Here is a 22,278-nt window from a genome sequence, read left to right as displayed (position 1 = left end):
GAAAGAGCTCCAGCCTTTTGCACGTCTTCAAAAGACGACAAACAGCTGAATGAAGAAGCCTTTGATTATTTCATTAAATGAATATATGTCTCATGTATGTGGTATGGGAAACTCCGATGAGAGATTTAAGTAGAGGAGTTTCCATTTATACATATTAAACTTTTTCCGGACCCATTCTTCTTTTTCTTTTTTTTTATGTTTTCAGTTAATGTTCTAAGAATAATCTAAAAAAGCAATTTGAAGGCACTCCGTTGTTGTGTGTATTTTGTTTTCTCTAAAATACATGAAATAAGTATCATCATATTCTGTATTTATATGTAGTTTTTTTCGAGTTTAAAATCTTTCAGCATTTCACATTAATTTTAACTTTCCACGAAAGTTTGTGTGGTGTTTCCGTCACGCGTGACGTATTCTAGTATTTTAATTTATTGAACGAGAGTTGCAAACTGTCAATCGGGCTGTTGAAAAATGTTCAAGAGATGCGAAAAAAAAACTAATAAATAATAGATTTAGTGGTTTCAGCAGATGTTGGTGAAATAAATTGGTTTGCTTTGTGTGCAAATTTCCGGTATGTAATAAAAATAGCATGCTAAAAATACAGCAAATCAAATGGCAATGTGAAGGACGAACAAAATATCAGAATGAAGGAATAAAAAAGATCTTAGAAGAAATTATTTTCATCTTGCACAGCGCGTTTGATGATGATTTTTTTTTTTTTTTTTGAAAATCGAATTTTGAATAGTAATAATAATAATGATAATAATAATTTATTGAATTTGTTTTGTCGAACAGATGCAAGCAAATTGTTCGAATCGCATTATTCAATATGTTTAGAGTAAATAAGGCGTTTCCTCGTTTCAAATGAGAAGAACTATTGAAGAATAGTTGAAATGAAAAGATGATGTGACAAGCAATTAGTTTTTGATGTCTTTTGTAGATTATTTTTTTTGTTGTTGTTACTTCTCAATGTTTTTCTTTTGTTTTGTTTCGTTGTCAATAATCTTTTAATTTTCCGCACAAAATCTTAAATTTATCGAATATGATTTTTTATGTCTTCCTCTTCTTCGCTTAACTTCAAAAACTTGTGAAAACTTATCTCCAAATGATTTATAAATAGCATTTGATAAAATCGTCGCTCTTTGACAAGTGCATCTATGCTCTCGATTCTCATCCATAAATACATGGCAACGATAAAACAAAACAAAACAAAACAAAGAAAAAGAAACACATATAGAGGAAGTCGGAGCGATGCACTCTGTCTGATGCTATCTATTTATATCTCTAATACTATTTACATTTCACGTTCGGGTTACAAGGTCAGTGGTCGATGAATCGGTTGTCGGCGGTAGATCGATTGAATTTTGCGAATATTGGGAACGTTGCATTTTATGTGGTAGCTCGTGTGATCGATGATTGTCGTCCAGCGAATTTACAGATTTCAAAGATCCGTGGGTTGGTCGTTCGGACATTGATGACGAGATTGCAGTCGACGATGACACATAATTGTTTGTGGCATTAGATTGTGCAAGCGAATTTGAAAGGCTTGCATTGGATGAAACGTCGATGTTGAGGGGATGGTTGATGACGTAAGTATTATTACGTCGTTTGTTTCGCATCACGCCTAAATTAACGAAAACAACAATCGATTATTAACGGGGAATCTTGATAACAACGAATAACATATACGTTTACATATTAACACAAATTTTGTGGACAAAAAACACAAGGAAAAAACGTGTGATGTGACCAAAATATCATAAAATTCTATTTTGAATCCATCGGCTGCCCATTTCACAAACATCAACATATGCTTACAGCATTTCCGGTACTAAAATCTTGAATGATAATAATGTCGATTTACTCGAATATCTTAAGATTGAAAATTGTAATTTTTGTGAAATAGGTTTTGGTGTGTAGTGTGTGATAGGGTGAGGCAATTACGTAGATATCGTAGATTGCTAAAGCGGGATCGTTAGATTATTTTCAGAGTTACATTTTTTGTCGTGCGAGTTTTCTCTCGAAAACTGCCCTAAATTGTGCATCACAGTATTGTGAAGGATTTATCTCCAATGCTCTTCCAAAAATCTGGGGTTGACGACGTCAACTGACTTAGACTCTAAGCCTTACAGTTCGCAGTTTATCACTTTTCGACGGTCAAGGTAGTATGGATTGACTGAAAATGCTAGAAAAATCCAATTTTTGGTCGCTCAAAACTGCATGGAACATATATTTTTGCTAGAGCATAAAATTGGTGATAGGTCTTCATCACAAGAATGTGATTTTCCATTCACGGTACCAACGTCTCGAAAAGAAAAATCCCAAGAAAAACCAGTTCTTCTGGACATAAGCTAACGATGCCGCACTGACCATCGTTGATATCTATGAAGCTGTTAAATCGACCCACCCTAGCCTGTGTAATCAGAAAAAAATGCACAAATTGATCAAATGTGAATAAACATAAAAATGTACAAAATCAAATAGTAGCGGCCAGTAGTTCTGATATTCAATGCAGTTTTTGCAAGTGTAAATGAAGGTAATTTCGTAAATAAATTCAATCGGTGAATTTTGACATGCGTCAACATGTACATGAATACCAGAACACATGGAAAAAGAGCTATCGTACATAAATCAGTGGAATAAGCAAACTCACAGAAAGTTAAACAAAAAAAATCTAAATGTATGTGCAACAAGCAATTGTGCTTCCAATAAAAATAAAATCCAAAAAGAAAAAAAATAAACACAGAAAAAAGCAAACAAAAGAAGAGCGAAAGTTGAATTGATAAAGTTGGACTAAGTTTCCAAATCGACGGTTTGCTTACATTTGTTGACAGTGTTGTTTCATGAACTTGAAAATCTTGTCGTCGATATTTCGCCAATTTCACCTTATTAATAGGAGCACCTATATAAGACACAATGAATGACAGATACAATGATGTTGTTTTAATGTCTCGATTGTTTAGACATCGTTTAGTCGGCGTATCTCTCACTTTGACTTTGTTTTCAAATGCAGAAAATGATGTAACTTATACGTATGTATTACTTCATTTGACAAAATGAAAAATGCGTGGATTAAAAATGCCTCCATAGACCACATGTCAATAGAACCATAACCAATTTGGTCAAAGCTTCGTGTATAAAAATTGCTAGTGATTGCAATGAACAATAAAAACCAATGGAAAGGAGGACAGTCACTTACCAATAAAGCTAAGAAGAACTGGCAGGAATATCAAACCATGTGCAGCGCCAAATAGTACGATTCCCAGGTACATTCGGAAATAAAAAACTTTGAAAATTTGGCTTTTTGCCAGTCCTAGCACCAGAATTCCAGCGAATTTGGTCAATGTAATGCCAGAGAAAATGGAACTGCCCATTTTGGTTAGTGAATCAGCAGCACGTCGTACTCGCGTCTCTTCCATCGAAACGGCGAACGAATGGACGAGATGTGAACAGAATTCGACTGAAATACCGACAGCCATGACCAAATTGACCAATGACACAGCATTCAGCGAAATGTTCCAGAAGTACATGAGGCCACCCAAGTTAATGACAATCATCGTAATAGTGATGATAACAACAATCGATGAATGAATGTCAAAGCCCATCAGAACGAAGGTTACGATGAAAATGGCAAGCACTGAATAACCCATGCTTTGTATGGTGTCTGGCCACATTGTTAGGTATTGTTCATAAAATACGTAAAAAACTGAGTAGGGGAACACATTCACTTTGGCTATTTCACTTTCGGTGACGCCGCTCAAGCGTAGATTTGCTTTGATCATTTGTGTTATGTTGTATGACACTTTGCGGGCACCACGCAGCGCTTCATAATAGTCGGATGAAGTCTTCAAAATTGTGTGATAGGACATAAAATACGATGCTACAACATCCGTGTGATTGAGTTTTGTTGTGTGATAGTTGACAGCATTCGAGTAGGCGGCATGCCCACCTTTGGCGCATTCTTCGTCTGGATTGTCTTGCAAAAAGAACGGCAAGTAGTGTTCGAATGCACTAGAATTGGGTCGTTGATTTGATTCCAACTTGATGTTACAGGACAAACATTCCATATCTGAATGAAAATAAAAGAATAAAAATGTCACATCAATTTATGGGAAGATTCGGAATAAAATCACATGAAAATCATACCTGAATGTGGACAGAAGCTTTCATTATTTGGGAAGTAGCGACAGCATGTTTGCGAACCCGTCCAGTCAAAATAGTCATCTAGCCAAGATGACGGAGGGCGCGCAATGTACGTGTAGTTTGGCGATTTACTCGCGATAAACAGTTGCGTCGATAGACTGTCATCATTACAGTATTGTCCGCCGCAAATTAGGTTTTGATCCTTTGTATTTGTGTAATTCAGACCGGTTGCAACAAAGTAAACGGGCGGTCCAATGCTTAAGTACTTCTTGATGAACTGGAAGTATTTCAAAACGAAACTATCTTCGGGCATGGAGAGTTCTTGGTCGAGACCGACATCGATGTGCGGTGCGACGGCTATGCTCGAGCACAACCATCCGAAAAATACAATCATCACAACGGTTCGAACGGTGTTTTGCATCAAGAAAGGCACATAAATTAATTTGAAAAATTTGAATAAGGTTCCTTCCATCACTGTCATCACGTCATCACGCTTGCCGCGAATAAAGCATAAAATATCATAACGATTCTCCGCTTGGCGCACCGTATCCAAGGCCAAAAGGCTCACAAAACATGTGATTTGCAGTACGAAATCAATGATTAGCGCCATTCCAGCGTACAGTGCAAAAGCCTTAACAGCAGGCATATCTGACAGCCCACCCAGGAAGAAGCAACAACTTTCGCTGACCGATGTTAGAAGCATTGATGGTCCCACTTTTCCCAGAATTCGTCCAACGTGATCGGCATGTGACTCATTCGGTCGCTTTGCGTCACGCTGATGTGTTTGAACCAGAATGAATATATTGTCGACACCAACAGCGAGTACCAAGAATGGAATTACTTCAACGATGATTAGCGTAGCTGGTAAACCAATGAATCCGAACATTCCCACCGATGAAACCACCGACGCCAGTACAATCACCACACCACCGATTCCCAGTGTAATTTTACTGTCAATCAAAATGCGACTGTATCGCTCGAGTTCAACATGACCCAACGCAATTGCAATGTACACAAACATTATCAGATATGACACGATAATGGTTGAAATGTCCGATTTTGATTCACGCAACAGTTCATCTTCAATCGATCTTTCTGATGAGAATGCGATATCGATGTGTTTTGATTTGTTGTGTTTCACCCAATCTTTCATAAATTCAACGTACAATGCTTCCCACTTTTTGGCCGGCTCTAAGCGCTCCTTTTTGTGATAATTATTCACCAAAAATGTTAAAATAACAACGTTTGCTTTGTTGTAATCGGTCGTTCCACTGAGTGATTGACCGCTTTCTAGGAATCCGCCGAGTGCAATGGCCGGATCAATTGGACCACCGTACTGAGCTAAACATTCAGGATCGAATGAATTTCCAAAGCACTTCATCAACGTATCCAAGTACGTAATGTTGAAACCTTTGCTGTCGACATCTTCTTCTTCAAATTTCACCTTGTCATCTTGGAAATAGCCCCAAATCGATTGTACAACACAATCGGCCGGTTTGACTGGTCCCGTGAATTCAGAACTCAATGGTGCAAAACAAATCTTCTCCAAACTGTGATTGGTCCCTTCACCCAGCACTATAATTTTGGTGGAAAATAGAAAATAAAGTATTGGATATTGAACAGTGATATTCGATAGATTTTCGAAAAATTGAACTCACTTTTAATGCTATTTTGTAGCTCAAACACTTCGAGTAAAAACGTTTTATTGAATGCTGGTCCGAATTGAATGGGCCCATTCGATGTATCATAGGTGAAATTAGGTAAATTTGCTTTAATTATAATCTGTTTTAAAAAAAAAGAATTATTCACTTCATATTTACGCAATTGAAATTAATTTTGGACATAGCACCAACCTGTTCAATTCGATAGAATGGTTCAAAATTAGAATCGAAAAATTCGCGTTCGATACGTGAACGTGAATTGGGCGCTGCCCATAGTTCGACCGGATCGGTTGTGATTTTCAGATACTTTATGCCATGTCCCATCGCACAAACAAAGCAGAAACCTGCGTCGAATGAGTAAAGTTGTGAGTAAATTGTTGATAAAATGGTTATTAACCTGTCTTTACCTATGAACAGAACCAGCCATGGATTATTGGCACACCATGTACCCCATGCTGTGAAGCATTTTTCGAAAAAGATTTCCGTATGCGCTCCCAGCCGCTCAAAGTATCCACTATCAGCTTCATCACTTCCCATTCCATTGTTCTGGTGCCTATCAAGATCTGGGTCACCTTCCCATGTTCCACCTGAAATTAACAATCCAGATGAGCAACTAGTTTACCGGTGAAGCTAACGCGAGTACAATATAAAGAGAACATACGAAATGAAGACGCAAATACAAAGCATTGCTGAAATTGTTCAACGTTTAAATAAATGTAAAGCATGCGAATATATCACGCAATGTACACATGTACAAACGTGTTTAAGGGATCTAATGATAAACCCCACCATCCCCGTCTAAAGCTAGATTATTAGATTAATATTACCCCAAAGAAATGAAGCGGATTTATTTTAAACAACAACACTATCCATCAATTGAATGATAAATCGAATTTTTGCACTTGAAGGTTTATCAAATATGTCAGCGTTTACGGTAAACTAAATCAGACGAATTGCGGCTTAAAACAAAACACAAAAATGATAGACGTACAAATCATTTTTGAGTGATTAAGTTAAAGTCAACACATGCTGTTGTTATTTTTTTTCTTTTTGAAGCTACCGACACGCTCGTATTGATTTGTTGATAAATGATTTTCATGAACCGTAGATATAACAATAGCCGCATCATGATAGGTACTCATTATATATTACGAAGCAGTTATTTACATTTTTTTGTTGGTTTTTTTTTCCAAGGTCATTTAAAACACAAAACGAATATTTATAAGATTCAAAGCCCCCCCTCCCCCACAAAATGGTGAGAAGCAAAATGATAAACAGATTCCGTGCACATAAAATCAAACAAGATAAGTTGTAACATTTCATTGTGATAACCGTGAAATCGAAAGCAATGTGGTGATGACTGTGATTTTTTTTCCTCCAAAATTACTTTCCCCCCAAAAAAGTCAATAAAAGCGATTGATGATATGATTTGAACTGGTCACTGGGTTTGATTACTCAGTGTCCAGGTTCGCAAAGGATCTTTATCATGATAATAATGATTGCTTTGCATGCATTCGAAAACAAATACCCAATGTTTTTCTTTGATCATACGATGGATAGTGTAATGGCATTTCCGTCATAATTTAAATGTCATTTACGATTTAATGCGTAATATTCACGTGTACCAAAGAAGTGGAAAAAAAACTTAAAAACTTTAATACAATCTAGAATAATATGTCGAAAACCTACTCGAACGTTTTGACTGTAATGGCGAGTCTTCACTGTCAATTGCATCTGCGTCGCATGGTTGACATTGTGGTCCATTTCTTCCTAACCGCCGATCCGAATTTGAATTTATCTCACCATGAACGCAGTCTATCCGAACCAAACCCGCTACACACACGATTGCGAAGTGTAAAGGAATTTGTTTTGTGTGATTTTTTTTTGTTTCAAATGTGCCGAGTGCCATCAAGTATCATTATCGATTAATTGCAAAAACCAAAAGAGTTAAGATTAAGATAAAAAATTAGATTAGAAAAGAAGATGAAAGCTACCATACACCAGTGTGAAAAGATCGATAATATGTCTGATGAGACATTGAAAAGGAAATTAACAATCCATTGACCCATTTAATGAATAGATTAATTTACGAAATTGACTTGAAAAAGACCATTTCCGGTTTGTTCATCATAATTATGTTACGATTGAATTGGGGATATTCTGACTGTACTTGTCTATGTTATAAACATTTTTTTGCGTACAAATGATCCGAAGAACACAAAGATTTTGAAATTCGTAGCTTGCATTCGAGCAGTTTTCTCTAGTAATGATGTCTGCATCAATTCTTTGCATATGATATAAGAATAATTGGACCACTTTGGGTCAACACTTTGTTTTCTTCTTCTGCTTCGGTTATTCATAGACCGTTTACATGTAGACATAAAAGCAATGTTACGGAATAACTTACCATCCATGGATTTACTTGGATAAAGGCAAACGCCGATTAAAAATAGTGCTGAAAAAACAACGAACAATGCGGCCATGAACACTTTGTATCCATCCAGGCCGAATATTGTGAATGGTTTTGGTGGCGGCGGCAACGGCGATGGCTTCGGGCAAGATTGTTCACAATCAACACATGCACATGGTAACGTCTTATTCTGGAATTGTCCAAAACACGCGAAATTTTTTAGAATGGTCCGTTATTTTTTTATTATCCTAAATCGAATTAAAACTCACGTTAACAGCCTTATTGCACGGTACAGTAGGTGGATCTAGCTGAGTATAACCCGGAATTGGATCGGTAATATAAGTGATTTGAAATGGAACATATGGGTTATTATCAGAAGCATCACCCATAAAATCAAACCATTTCTTTGGACTACAACGCGAAGCACCCCATTCGCCGCACATCATATCCAACGCCAGTTTCCCAGTTGAAGGAACGATGACCTATATAAATATAAACGGCAAATTATTATTAAATCTCCATCGAGTAATGAAGTTAATTCTATTCAATGAAACATTTCGTAAATACGTTACCTGAGAGCATGACCGGAAAGTTTCATTCAGGAATCTTTCGGTTATTGAAATGTCGACACCCGTCACGATTGGACCTAGAGTTTTCGACAGGAATAAACAATGAAAGAAATCACATAAAATATATTTGAAATTTTATATTTGAATAAAATATGGAATCGTATGTCCGACCCCTTTGTGTAACAACGAGCATGCAAATAATTGGACCGGATGCCATCGGAAAAAAAACGGCGACGAAAGCAATGAAGGTACATGAACCGCAGCCAAATAAGTGGCTACGTAATTCGAATTGGTAATAGAAAATGTGATGGATTTTGTGAAATCTCACACCCCGAATCGAATGAATAATTCAGTGAATATGGAACGAGGAGAGATGTTGGCTTTTGAACAGCCCGAAGTCATTGAATTCGAAAGCAGATTCACGTTTTTTTATCGAATTTCAAGTAAGGTTTTCTTTTCCTTTCGAAACTCCACATCATTTTGCATTGAATCAAAGTTTTTTATTTTCATTGAATGAAACAAAGGTGTGCCAACTTTTCTTCGAAAATAAATAATTTGAAATCTTAATGAGAATGAATTGAGAGAAGCGAAACGAGAGATTTTCCACGTGAATATTTTCATTTGAATTCATTACGGCGGATTTGGTCTGTTTCATGCATAAGCGATGACTTACCTTTTGCTCCTTGCTCAATTCCCTGAATTCGCATGAACTGCGATTGCTTTGGACTACATGTCATATCGCATATTTGTCGTACAAAATTACTAAAGCACGACGGACATCTTTGTAGAAAATTCGCTGCTAATTTGATATTCTTATTGATTACATCGATCTGCGGGACAAAGGAGAGACAGAGAAAAAGAAAACAAATGTGATTGTCTCCTTGAATTAAATAAAATCACTTAATGCATAAAACAAAAATGAAGACACAAACTTAAATATTTCTAATTTTATCAGATTGGACTAAAGGCTTTTTTGGCCTTCTGTGTAAGTGTGACCAGTGAATTGTATGGTTTCACCGACTATCAACTAGAAAAATGGACCTACATTTGATTGAAACTCGTTTGTGCGGGAAAACTTACAAGAAAAAGCTCAAATATGAACGACAGAGGTTCAATTGAAGATTCATTTGGTTCAATTGGCAATTAAATTTGACCTCTTGCGTGCCTTGTTCGTTTATGCTAATTTCGGTCGATCAATTTCTTTTCTTATTTTTTAATTTGCTTTTAATTAACTGAGAATTCATCAAGATTGTAAAGATTTGGAGCTGATTTTTGATTCGAAAAGTTTCGCGGCGCACAAAGATAACGCAAACGCACTTTGTGATTCATTGCTCGAATACCTTACATAATTGTTATGGAATGCAATCTCGCAAAATTGTTTAACGGATGTGCGATTTTGCGATAAATCGACACCCACTGCTAATTGTAGAAAATATATTTTACCTGTTCGCCATCACAGCATGTGAATGTATCGGTTTCACCGTGTACTAAATGAGAACAATAATGTCGCAACAGACGTTGGCCATCCGTTGGTAATCGCTTGGCTGTGTCATTATTGCTGCAGTACAGCTTGTGCTGCGTCAACGGATCAGTTTTGCACACACCATACCACACACAGTGTTCAATATTACTATCATCATAACCGTTGATTATCTGAAAAAAAAGATGCAATTAAAACGAATTTAAAAAAAACTGAATGTTTAAAATTAATAACAGATCGGCAAACTAAAGCTGATAAACAAAGTTCAAAACGGCAAATATCATTGTCAATTTCACGCTTGTTGCCGACTTCAATTGAAAGTCGCACGCAATAAATGTTAGTAGCGCCGTGACAATTTAATAAAATCGGTTTGAGAACACGTTTTTTAACACATTATGATGGAATAAATATATTTATGAGTATATGGGCAACAGTCGATGACGAACGACCGACAATTCGACCTTAACAACCACAAAAATGTCATTCCATCGCGATTCAGGTGTAATGCGTTTCGTGTGTTTTTCTGTCACTGAATCATGAGTTCATTTTTTTCATTTATTTTTATTCGTTGTTCCTTTTGTCGAAATAAACAATTCATTTGGAAGAACTTGCTAATATATTCATACAACGCTCAATCTAGGGGATTCACGCCAAATTTTATTTAGCAAAATCTATTTGTATTATTTAAATCATGTAAAATTCAAGCTAGATTCCAAATATTTTGTATTATTTCCCGAATGCGTTGTTATTGTTCATATTCACCTTGAACAATATGTTCTGGAAGTGGGTTTTGGTGGATCCTCAGGATCGTTCAAAACTGCTCCCGGTTCTGGAAGTGGGTTTTGGTGGATCTTCAGGATGGATCAGATTGGGTTTGAACAATCCTGAGGATCCATCAAAACCCACTTCCAGAATTTTTGAAGCGATAATGAAGTCAACAGATTAGACATGGTTCTGCTGACAGTCGGTTTATTGAACAAAATTGAGCAAAATTTAAATTATGCATACATATCTGTTTAATATGTTGAAACATAAACAAATTCATATTATTTGTTCATATTTTAAATATGGAAATTGGCGGAGGCCCCTAGCGCTCAATGGTTCTTCTTTTTTTGCGCTTTGTGTGAGACGGAAACTCGTTTACACATACCATTCATACCGCTCACTTTTTTTATCGAAGAAAATAAACCTCGACTCTTGTCGTATCTTGATATTGATGTTTGTACCTGAGTCGCAAGATGTGACTAAACAACTGATAAGATTGAATAAATACTAGATATGTGGCAATCGATAGTAAAACCACGCTACGAATCCAGAAGAAAACGCAACGCACATATATTAGCGAATACAATTTTTTTAGTGTTCTCGGAAATTGTTGTCAACAAACTGTTGAGTAATTATAATAAAAAATTTGGCAAAGTTGCTGAAAATGGAGGAGTTCCCAATGGGAGCTTCCCATGTATGCAAAATACTTGATTGTCAGTGACAATTTGTCACCAATTTTCAAAGTTGCTTCGGTTTCAAAGTGAGCCAATAAATCTGCGATGTCATGTTTAATGTTCAAATGTTGAACTTACATGAAAATCACATTTGCTCTATTATATTATATTGACATAATATAAATATAACTGTGTGATGTTATGTCATTGCTAATGTAGTTGCTAGTTTCGCCGCGCTTACGCACTTGTGGTCTAAACTAAATCAATTACATTGATTTAGCATTTCACGAATAATGGACGCAAGTGTGCGATTCATTCATGTTGAACAATAAAATGACCATTGCGTTCGCATTTTCATTAAATTCGCCATGAATTTTTCATTGGTAATCTTCGATTGAAAGTCAAAAACAGAATATCTCCAATTTCGCAAGGAATTGTGATTTATTTGGGAGCAGGGTGGCAGGGCGGCAAATTATTGTTCCACAAGCCTCATTGCGTTGGGACTGGTTATTAATACCGTTAATACCTTTTGCATGTTTCCATATCTTATCGTGTTTTCGTTTGAACTAAAGCCGATCCATTCCTGGAGTTTGTTGAAACTTAATCGTTGTGAAACCGATGCGTCATAACAAACTTTTCCAATTTTTATTGGAACAAAAACTCACGACGACAATTTTATCAACAATTGCTTTAATGGCGATTAACGATACTTGTGCGATCGAATCCATTTTATTTTCACAAGAAAACGTCGAATACCACGGCGAATGCGATGATATTTTTTTCATATTTTCAGCGAATAATCTCTGATGAAAATGTAAACTGTACAAAATGCATGATTCAAAGTAATCAGTCGATCGTAATTCAGGCTGATGTATGCAAATCATACGTTTAAATATGGATTGAAGCTATCCACATCGATGTTATAAATAGAAATTTATCGTCAAGAAGACGAAGACGAAGACGAGGAGAAAAAAGAGATCAAGTCAACGTAAATATACGGATCGTAAAAATATTGACTGACTAATGGGCATTCCATGAAATTAGAATCATTGGATGTTTCTGGTGTGATCGTCGATAATAAAAACACTCGAAAGATTCGAGGACATGAGTCATTCGCTTTATTTTAGCAGAAAAATATGCTTTTGCTTGATATATAGTGTGATTATTGACTTTAATCGAAAACAACAAAACAAAAATATCGCATAGACGCGATAATGGTCAATGTACACACTATTAATTCTTAACTATTCATATATTTGAACAAAAAGTGAATTATGGCGAAAGTTCTGATAGTGCCAGTTTCAAATGAAATGGCGCAAAAAAACAGACTGATCCGAAAAAATCGACTGATAATAATGATTATTGCATTGGCAATGCTCTCTATACAATTCCATTCGTCTCGAATTCTATATCTTTATCAGTTTACGGCACGTCAATTTGTTCTAGGAGGCTAGTCACGAAAAAGCTGCACTTTTTTTAATTGCATCATTTTCGCATAAATCATCCATTGATTAACATGGTTTAAATCGATACTGTAAGCGATAAAATTACGCGTGAAATGCATGCAAACAATTTGTTCAATGTTCATCCTGTATCACATCTGCAACAGCTCAAACACTGTTTGCTCGTGTTATTTTGCTTCCTTTTGCGCAATTTTCTCGCGTAACTTTCATTGATGGCTAGCAAGTTTTAAGGTTGATGGCAGGCATTCAAAAACTGTTCCATGTTTTAAAATTCCATTGCATTGGCAAAGTCATCATCCTAAAGGCCACCAAGTACGCACACATTCAATTTTTCCAAATGGTGTACACTGTGCCAACAACAATGAGTGCGCTCGCATGAGAACTGCGACGCTTTGCTTCGTGTAATAATCGTCATGAGTTGATCTGTTTATTTCGTCTTTCGTGTGTTCACTTTTGCCTCAAACACATAGCGAAACACACGAAAAATACCGAAATACACACGCTCAAGTTGACCTTTAATAGTTGAACGAGAGAGACAGAGAGTTTTATTGAAGTCAGAACAACGTTATTATTTAGTTGAGCCGTGGAAAATGAATCAAACATGAAAATGAAAATGGGAAAAACAAACAGAACTGTGAAATGAAAAAAAAATCGATAAATTTATCCAAGTGCATGGCATATACGGCGAGGAAAATCGTTTAATAATGCCATGGACTCGAGAACGGCGGCGTCGACAGCCACGTCAACCACAACGACAACGACCATGTTCTATACCAAACTATAGCTTTACATTCAGTTTATTGTCACATTGATAACCATCAAAATGGGTAAAGCCAACGAAAATGAACAAATAATACAACAACAACTAAAAAAAACGAATCAGTACATATTGCGCGACCACAAAGAGGTACAATTTTCCTATAATGTGTCTATCATACATAGGAATGCGACATCAATACTCAAACTATAATTTATGAGTCCACCACCAGCGTAATACGACATAATTTGCGTTTTGTTTTGGTGTTGTGGTCAAAATTGCCGCAAACGATAATGTTTCAATTTGTGTGTACCGTGTGCCATATCTAACTGGGGTAAATATTGTAAAATTCTGAACAGTTCTTCATTTGCTACCATTTTTCTACTTTTATCTTGAGCATTTGAATCGGTATTTACCCACAGGTGTAGCAATTTGGCTAGGGGGATTTCTCAGACAAAAAGTTTGAGCAAATGTGCAAAAATTTCTATTATTTCTTCTTTTTTATTGAAATTGTATGAAAATGTACTGAAATGACGATTTTGCTTGAATAAAAGTGTTCTGGAAGTGGGTTTTGGTGGATCCTCAGGATGGACCAGATCCGGTTTGACATTGCCCTGGCCCATCCTGAAGATCCACTTCCAGAACCGGGAGCAGTTCTGAACGATCCTTGGGATCCACCAACACCCACTTCCAGAACAATTTCATTGAAGCATAATTCAAAAGTTCAGTGTAAATGTACATTTATTTACACGAATTAACAAAAATTGATCGAATTGGACCGAATTGAAGAAATTTTTAAAAATTTATAAGAATTCATTCATTTTTTTTTCGTGAGAAATCCCCCTAGCAATTTGGTGAACACGCGAAACCATACAAATGACAATATTATATTATTATATCAAGGGACAAACATAGCTTTTGTTTTTTTTACATATCGATCGATGTAATGCATACTTTTTCTTTCATCGTTCGTTGGCCGAACTGACACTCGATACGGTGATCTTAATTCCATTGGCGTTTTTTTCTTTCTAATGTTTTCATTCCATGAACGAATGAATAGAGCTTCACACGACAAGAAAAAAAAAACGAGAGCTCATTTCACGTTTTCCGCTGAGTTGACATTTCGATCTTGTTACAGCAACAAATAGTATACAAAAAATAATTTACTAGAAACAAAATAACGAACAAAGAAACCTATTTATATAATTACATCGAGATATTTGAAATTATTATGATTGAATTCTAAAAAATTAGCTGTAATAAGTGAATGAATCAACTCCAATCTGCTTTGAGTTGCCAAAAACCCAGAAGTGTCCATTCTATTTCTGTTTCTTAATACTTGGAGATAATATTCCCCAAATAATTCCAAAAATAGAGAAAAAAAAGTGCCCGGGCTGATTAAAGTTGGATACACAACATAGAATCAAACGAACGGTTCCATTAAAAACCATTATATGGTCAGAAGATGCATAGTTTCAATGCATGCGTTTGAAATATATCGGCAATATCGTTGATTGAGAAAGAAACTCATGCGCATTTAATAGAAATTTCAATACGAAAGCACATAGTAACCAGTTTAATGATATATCATTTCAGTAGATATCGCGCAAAATCACCATGATCAATATCATTCTTTCTTGACTCATTTATTCAAATGGTTGAAAATACTAGCGAATGAATTTCTACTTAAGAATGAGCGATGAATTTTCATCAGAATTCATGATTTCATATGTCAAATTTTGCCGCTAACGCAATAAATGTTTGAATGGAACGTTTGAGATCACTGTCTTCACTTTCTAGTGGGCTCTTCAATTGATTATGAGCTTCAGCGTAGACAGTGAGCAGACGCATTTCATTGAAAAAAATAAAACTTTTATTCCGCATTTTTTGAAACAAAATGATTGTTGAGTGAAGAAATTACGTTGAATACAGAAACAAATCTGCTTATTGAAATGACTTGTCGTATATTATTTATATGTTGTATGGTTAGATGTCACACCACATGGCCGTTGCCATCACGCACAAGCGTACTTTTCATTTAGGGTCATGGAATTCAGTTTGACAACAGCTAGTGTGCGGCTCCGTCACGCCGTTCAAAAACCAATACGGTTTTATCCACCAGAAGTGTCAAATTGTTGCGAGCCGAACTGGAACACGTTGATGTTGAATGTGTTGGAATTTTATTCCAACGTGATTCATCATGACATCGTCCGACTCACATTTCAATACATATATAGTATTGATTGGATTGGATTCTGATGCGTGTAAGAGATTCACTCTTTTTTTTAACATAATGTTCGACAAATTAATTGAAGCGAATCTTACGTATGAAACGAATACGTATATAATTTTGAAAGCGATAGACAAGCATTCCATCAACATAATATCGTACCACTCGGTTAGTAGTACTAACATACAGTATATATTCATGATAGCCGAAGTAAAAACACAAAAAACTCTTCAATTTGAATAAGAAAATGGGTAATTATTTTGTACCATACAATCGAAGCATGTCGTTTTTACTCTGTACTGTCCACTCATTTTAATAATTTTACATGAACAACTACAGCCATTGTAGTGGTTTAATGGCAGCAGTTCTCGTAATCACTCATATACATACACACCGTACATTGTACAGTGTACAATGTTCATTCTGTGTTGCTAAAAACTCGTTCACTTTGTGGCCAACTATATATTAATCGATAGGTATCTAAACTCATGTGGAAAAAATGAATATAAATCGTTGCCATTGAAAATGAATCGGAACAAGTGACATTTGTCGATTTATGTACGGTTTGTCATAGGAGAGAGTATAAATATTGAAATACACGCTCATTCAGTTGTTGTTGCTTCGAAATTGCCAAACCAACGAAAATAATAGAAATACAAAATCCACATCGTCAGTGACGAATCGTCACTGATAAATTATGAATGACAAAGCGCAAAATAATTAAAACTGAGAGTTGGCGCGCGGAACGCGCATACAATCGCATACAGAGCAGTAAACGAAAACAACTTGCACAAAATCGGTATGAATCAGACAGAGAGGGAGAGAGAGAGAGAGAGAAATCCAACACGGAAATGGAATAAAAAATGAACTGAATTCTGTGAACAGTATCTCATAACGTTTGGTAAATATCATAATGAACAGAAGAATGAATCGATATTCGGCTTAATTATTTGATAAAATTATACGCCGAAATACACAAACGAAAGAATCAAAATAAAAGAAACAAAGTAGCTGAGATTTTACATTTCCTTCGCTTCGTCGTGTTTTTTTGTCTGTATATATATTTATATTGATCGCATGTGCAACTGAGAGTGACACACTGCTCTCCGACACAGACAGACACATTATTTCACAGTGGTAGAGTTGTCTTCATTTTCTTCGTCTTTCTATCTCGTTTTCTGGTATACATGAATGTGTCTAACACAAACGCAAGTTGAATCGTTCGACGAAGCTTCGAACGAGCGCATGATTTCATCGTTTCAATCATTGTTAATTTTCGTTCATGCTGATTTTTTCACGTTAATTATAAACATTGTGTGCGATTTTGTTTATGTCGGTATGAGTGAATCATTGAATAAGCCATACATACCTCGGTGCCCGTTGTTGTCGGGCAATGTTGAATTATTAGCGAACAAATAAACACAAACGCTAAATTATTTATCCAACAAAAGTTTGGAAGGTGAAGACACTGTTGTTTTTCTGGCTGCTGTTGCTCTACTCGTTGTTGTGTACAATGTGGATTAGGTCTTTTTCGTCGATGATATTGCCATGATGTGTAATATGTCCAAGCCATTGCAATTAAAATTTGTTTCTCTACCGATTAGAATTCGTTCCGAAGTATTTGGAATTTTGATCTGTTATTCTACTATGAAATGCTTTCCACTTGTTGTTATCATCCGTTTCGGCTGCATAAGCTCGTTAGATAATTTGAGTTAATTATCGCGTATAAACTGATTTTGAAATTATTTTCGTGTGATATCTATTTGTACTACTATTTTGTCTGCGCGAAAATTCAATAATCACATTCGTATTCGTTTACGGTGTTAAAACAGTGGAACAAGAGGACAAAAATTCAGCAACAACTAATGTTAAAGTATTAGGCGTGTCCTTGTGGGGTTTTTTCTCTAGAATGTACCAATTGAGAAAAAAAAACAGTGCAAACTTTCAAAAATTAAATATCCAACAACAAAAACATTAGGCGACGCTTCAAGTCGAATGACGACAATACACTCTGCACATTTTTTTTTCTTACACGTATGGAATAAATCAAATCTCGTCGCATACAAGAAATACGTAAAAAAATAAATAAATATAATTAAAACCGAAAATGTTATCAAAACGCGTTAAAATGTTATCATATTCTGAACATTTTTAGTATTTGATCAATTTATTGTGCTTTTGTTGCATTTATACGTTTTGATTGTCAAAAATTTACTAAAAAATTTCTTTTTATTTTTTCTCTTTTTGCCTTTGGTTTCTAAGGTAACGATAGGAACACTTGATTTCACAAAGTTTTTGTTTCGTTGTTCCGGTTAAGAAAACCAATTTCCACCGAGTCTGTTCCCTTTTGCAGGCTTAACTTTATTAGAATTGTCTTTTTCAACATGCGAACACTTCTTATATGATGTTATTCGCTATTGAATCGATGACTGACTGAGTGAAATGGAATAAGGCATAGCCAGTGATGACCGGCTTGTAAGCTGCATGGGGAATGGAAGTCTCAGCGGCATCGGCTATTTTTTATCAATTGGAATTCGGTTGAAATGCCCATGGAGTTGGAAATGCTGTACAATGGCAAGAGTGAGCACATATTCTTTTAAAATATTTCATCGACAATTTTAGAATTTTTGTGAAAAGAAACACAAATTAAGATGTTTATTTTACATCAATAAAGTTTATTGCGTCGAAAATGCTATTTTAAGGTAGATTCGCAATGATACGTAGCGACCCCTATTCATTTTCAGCTGACACCGTCCACTCACTTGTCAAATGTTGCTCTGTGAACGATGCATGAGCAAACGTCAACTTTTAGAAACGCTTGTAATCGATTCAACGTATCGTATTTTAAGTTTCGGCAAAACAAGAACAAACATACATTTATTTTGAAAAGTTAATTGTAAAAAAGACCTTGAAAAAAAAAATGTCGGTGGTTATTGAAACCACTGTCGGCGATCTAACCGTGGATTTATTTCTGACGGAACGGCCAAGAGCTTGTTTGAACTTTTTGAAATTGTGTAAATTGAAGTACTACAATTATAACCTTTTTCATACGATTCAGGAGGGATTTATCGCGCAAACTGGAGGTAAACATTGAATGAATATTAATTTTTGTTTGTGAATTTATTGACAATAATCCAATTTTTGTTGCTTTCAGATCCAAGTGGAGAAGGAAATGGTGGCGAATCAGTGTGGGGTTTGATAGAAGGGCCAGATAAAAGATTTTTTGAAGCCGAATATTTGCCAAAGATACGTCACTCGGAGCCGGGCCTATTGTCAATGGTCAGTTTAGGCGAAAGTTTGATTGGTTCACAGTTTTTCTTCACATTGGGCTCTGACTTAACTTCACTGGATGGCATTCATTGTGTCATTGGACACGTCGTCGAAGGATTGGATGTGTTACGTACCATCAACGAAGTGATTTGCGATAATACGAATCGGCCGTACAAAGATGTTCGCATTACGCACACAGTGATTTTGGACGATCCATTTGAAAATCCACGAGGATTTAGAGAGCCAAGCCGATCACCATCTCCCAGCGCTGAACGTTTGCGAAATGGTCGTATCGCAGCTGATGAAGATGTTGATGAAACAAACGGAAAGGATGAGACCGAACTGGCGGAAATGCGATTGGAACGCGAAGCAAAAGCGCGTGCAACAATTTTGGAAATTATTGGCGATTTACCAGACGCTGAGATTGCTCCGCCCGAAAATGTGTTATTCGTGTGCAAATTGAATTCGGTTACCACGGACGATGATTTGGAAATTATTTTCAGTCGCTTTGGCAAAATCAAAGGCTGTGAAGTTATTCGTGATCGCAAAACTGGTGACTCCTTACAATATGCATTCATCGAATTTGAGGTATTACAATTGAACCCGTGAGCATAAAAACAACGTATTGACTCTTCGCCGATGAATACGAAACGCAAAAAAATCGCCGAACAAAGTGAAACACCAATCTGTTATTGGATCAATATGAAGCATGAAATCGTTGGCTACTATTTTATTCACGTTGCGCTTTGTTTCGAAGCGCGGCAAGTGTTTCATTTTGTTCCAGTAACAGAACGTTGTATCACTTTGTTCGGCGACGCGCTCAATGTACTGTTTTGGAAAAATATGCATGATTTGATACAGTTTTGAGTCCATTGGTATGATGATTCATTTGAACACAACACCCATTCTATTTCGCTCACACTTACGTGCACTTTAACGTTGCTGAAACATGTACGTTCTTGTTTCTTTACTGCGCACATCTTTTCAACAGTAAAGCAGACTACTTTGTTATACGGGTAAAAATTGCACGTAAGTGTGAGCGAAATAGAATGGGTGTTTTGCGTCCGTGTTTTGGCCATGTATAGATTTCACTATATAAACCAATGTATTCACAGCGGCGTGAACCCGCGTTCCGAGGATTTCATACAAACTTCCCATGTAGACGATCCGAAATAGGCAACAGTCGAAAAAAAAAGTTTAAATTTTTTTCGATTTTCATATAGTATTTTTTTCTGCTCTATTGGTGTTATCGGCACATCGAAATTCGCGCTCCTTATCAGTTAATTTTCACTTCATAGACAAATCACGACCAAAACCACCATTAAAATGAATCATCATACCAATGGACTCAAAATTGTATCAAACATTTTTGTTTCAATTAAAGTGAAACACAATTTCTATAGTCAGCCGATATTTCACGATTCACTTTCAAGCGAACAGAATTTATGTTGCACTCGCACAAAACTGTATCAAATCATGCATATTTTTTCAAAACAGTACATTGAGCGCGTCGCCGAACAAAGTGATACAACGTTCTGTTACTGGAACAAAATGAAACACTTGCCGCGCTTCGAAACAAAGCGCAACGTAAATAAAATAGTGGCCAACGATTTCATGTTTCATATTGATCCAATAACAGATTGGTGTTTCACTTTGTTCGGCGATTTTTTTGCGTTTCGTATTCATCGGCGAAGAGTCAATACGTTGTTTTTATGCTCACGGGTTCAATTATAACCAAGCTAATTATGAAACTATTTATAATTGAAAAAACTATTTATGAAACTATTTATGAAACTATTTATATTCGATTAATAATTTATTTTTATTATTTTTTTGAACATCGAATTTAAGGATAAAAAATCATGTGAAATGGCCTACTTTAAAATGGATAACGTGTTAATCGATGACCGTCGTATTCATGTTGACTTTTCACAGTCGGTGTCCAAATTACAATGGCGTGGCAAGGGCCGAGGATTCATTATGAAGGATGGAAGTCAAAACACACGACTCGATTTCAACAACTACAATAAACCAATTCGAGAGAATGAAAGAGATAGAGGCAGAAATGATCGGGGAGGTTATAATAAGCCAAACAGAGATATGTCCAGACAAAATGATAACCGACGAAACAGATCACCAAGACGGGACCAAGTCAATGAGCGGCGTGAAAGACAGCGGTCAAGATCGAGAAGTCCGTACGATAATAGAAGACCACAACGCTCAAATGACAGAAACACATTCAGGAGGAATTACTCACCGGACAGAAACTATCGCAGAGATGATAGAGATTCAAACCGACGAAGAGACGATAGAGATGCGACCAACCGACGGGATGTGAGAGAGGATAGAGACGTGGGTAAGAGAAGAGATGACAGAAATGATAGAGATGGAAACAAACGATGGAATGATAGAGAAGATAGGGATTTAAGTAGACGGCGCGATGACCGAGATTCAAGCAATCGACGAAATGATGCGGCAAGAAGGTATGACAAATCACGTCGCAGTCCATCGATCGAAAGACGAGTATCACATCGTAGTCCATCGGTTGAAAAAAGAAAATCTCATAAATCGGACAAAAAATCCAACAAGAAAAATAAAAAAGAAAAGTCGAAGGAAAAGGATAAGAAACACAAGAAAAAGAAAACCAGCAAAAAACATAAAAAGAATTCATCAAGTGACAGCAGCAGCAGTGACAGTGACAGCAGTTCATCGTCAAGCTCATCATAAGACCCTAATATTGTTGATACTTTGAACTTTTCATTGGAAAATAATAATAAAACTGTTGGCGTACAAATTATAGAAGGTTTTGTCATTTTATTTCATGCACTTGCTGCCATTCTTTTTTCTCCTATCTTTTCA

General features: G+C 36.1%; 2 protein-coding genes across 9 annotated transcripts; one reads left to right on the top strand and one right to left on the bottom strand.

Annotated features, from left to right (window-relative positions):
- Positions 1–751: 751 nt before the first annotated feature.
- LOC129567976 (NPC intracellular cholesterol transporter 1) lies at positions 752–18,624 on the bottom strand. 8 transcript variants are annotated; one of them, XM_055445409.1, is made up of 15 exons: positions 18,182–18,591; positions 17,519–18,053; positions 10,224–10,433; positions 9,454–9,610; positions 8,784–8,857; positions 8,481–8,693; positions 8,209–8,401; positions 7,491–7,634; positions 6,209–6,388; positions 5,994–6,145; positions 5,799–5,922; positions 4,144–5,715; positions 3,197–4,066; positions 2,820–2,899; positions 752–1,621 (listed from the first exon to the last, which is right to left on the bottom strand). In XM_055445409.1, the coding sequence occupies exons 2-15, from the start codon at positions 17,720–17,722 to the stop codon at positions 1,616–1,618; spliced, it is 4,179 nt and encodes a 1,392-aa protein (XP_055301384.1). In that variant the 5' UTR covers positions 17,723–18,053; positions 18,182–18,591; the 3' UTR covers positions 752–1,615. The 8 variants fall into 8 exon arrangements, with proteins under 8 accessions (XP_055301384.1, XP_055301383.1, XP_055301378.1 ...); XM_055445408.1 differs by having other exon boundaries at positions 17,519–18,591; XM_055445403.1 differs by lacking the exon at positions 2,820–2,899.
- Positions 18,578–22,221, top strand: LOC129567977 (peptidyl-prolyl cis-trans isomerase sig-7). Its single transcript, XM_055445413.1, has 3 exons — positions 18,578–19,232; positions 19,304–20,007; positions 21,271–22,221. The coding sequence occupies exons 1-3, from the start codon at positions 19,070–19,072 to the stop codon at positions 22,144–22,146; spliced, it is 1,743 nt and encodes a 580-aa protein (XP_055301388.1). The 5' UTR covers positions 18,578–19,069; the 3' UTR covers positions 22,147–22,221.
- Positions 22,222–22,278: the final 57 nt, after the last annotated feature.

The sequence above is a fragment of the Sitodiplosis mosellana genome, unplaced genomic scaffold (assembly GCF_009176505.1).
Source record: "Sitodiplosis mosellana isolate CC-2019 unplaced genomic scaffold, AAFC_SMos_1.0 Smas_scaffold_14, whole genome shotgun sequence".
Lineage (NCBI taxonomy): Eukaryota > Metazoa > Arthropoda > Insecta > Diptera > Cecidomyiidae > Sitodiplosis > Sitodiplosis mosellana.
Note: the sequence above shows the minus strand (reverse complement) of the source record. Positions and strands in the feature narration are given on the sequence as shown.

Excerpts from the sequence above, each read along its gene's own strand:
- LOC129567977 (XM_055445413.1), top strand. The coding sequence starts at position 19,070 with ATGTCGGTGGTTATTGAAACCACTGTCGGCGATCTAACCGTGGATTTA. Across the intron at positions 19,233-19,303 it reads ATTTATCGCGCAAACTGGAG|ATCCAAGTGGAGAAGGAAAT; the intron begins GTAAACATTGAA and ends TGTTGCTTTCAG. Across the intron at positions 20,008-21,270 it reads ATGCATTCATCGAATTTGAG|GATAAAAAATCATGTGAAAT; the intron begins GTATTACAATTG and ends ATCGAATTTAAG.
- LOC129567976 (XM_055445404.1), bottom strand. The coding sequence starts at position 17,722 with ATGGCTTGGACATATTACACATCATGGCAATATCATCGACGAAAAAGA. Across the intron at positions 5,923-5,993 it reads CATTCTATCGAATTGAACAG|ATTATAATTAAAGCAAATTT; the intron begins GTTGGTGCTATG and ends TTTTTAAAACAG. Across the intron at positions 5,716-5,798 it reads GCTACAAAATAGCATTAAAA|TGCTGGGTGAAGGGACCAAT; the intron begins GTGAGTTCAATT and ends CCAAAATTATAG.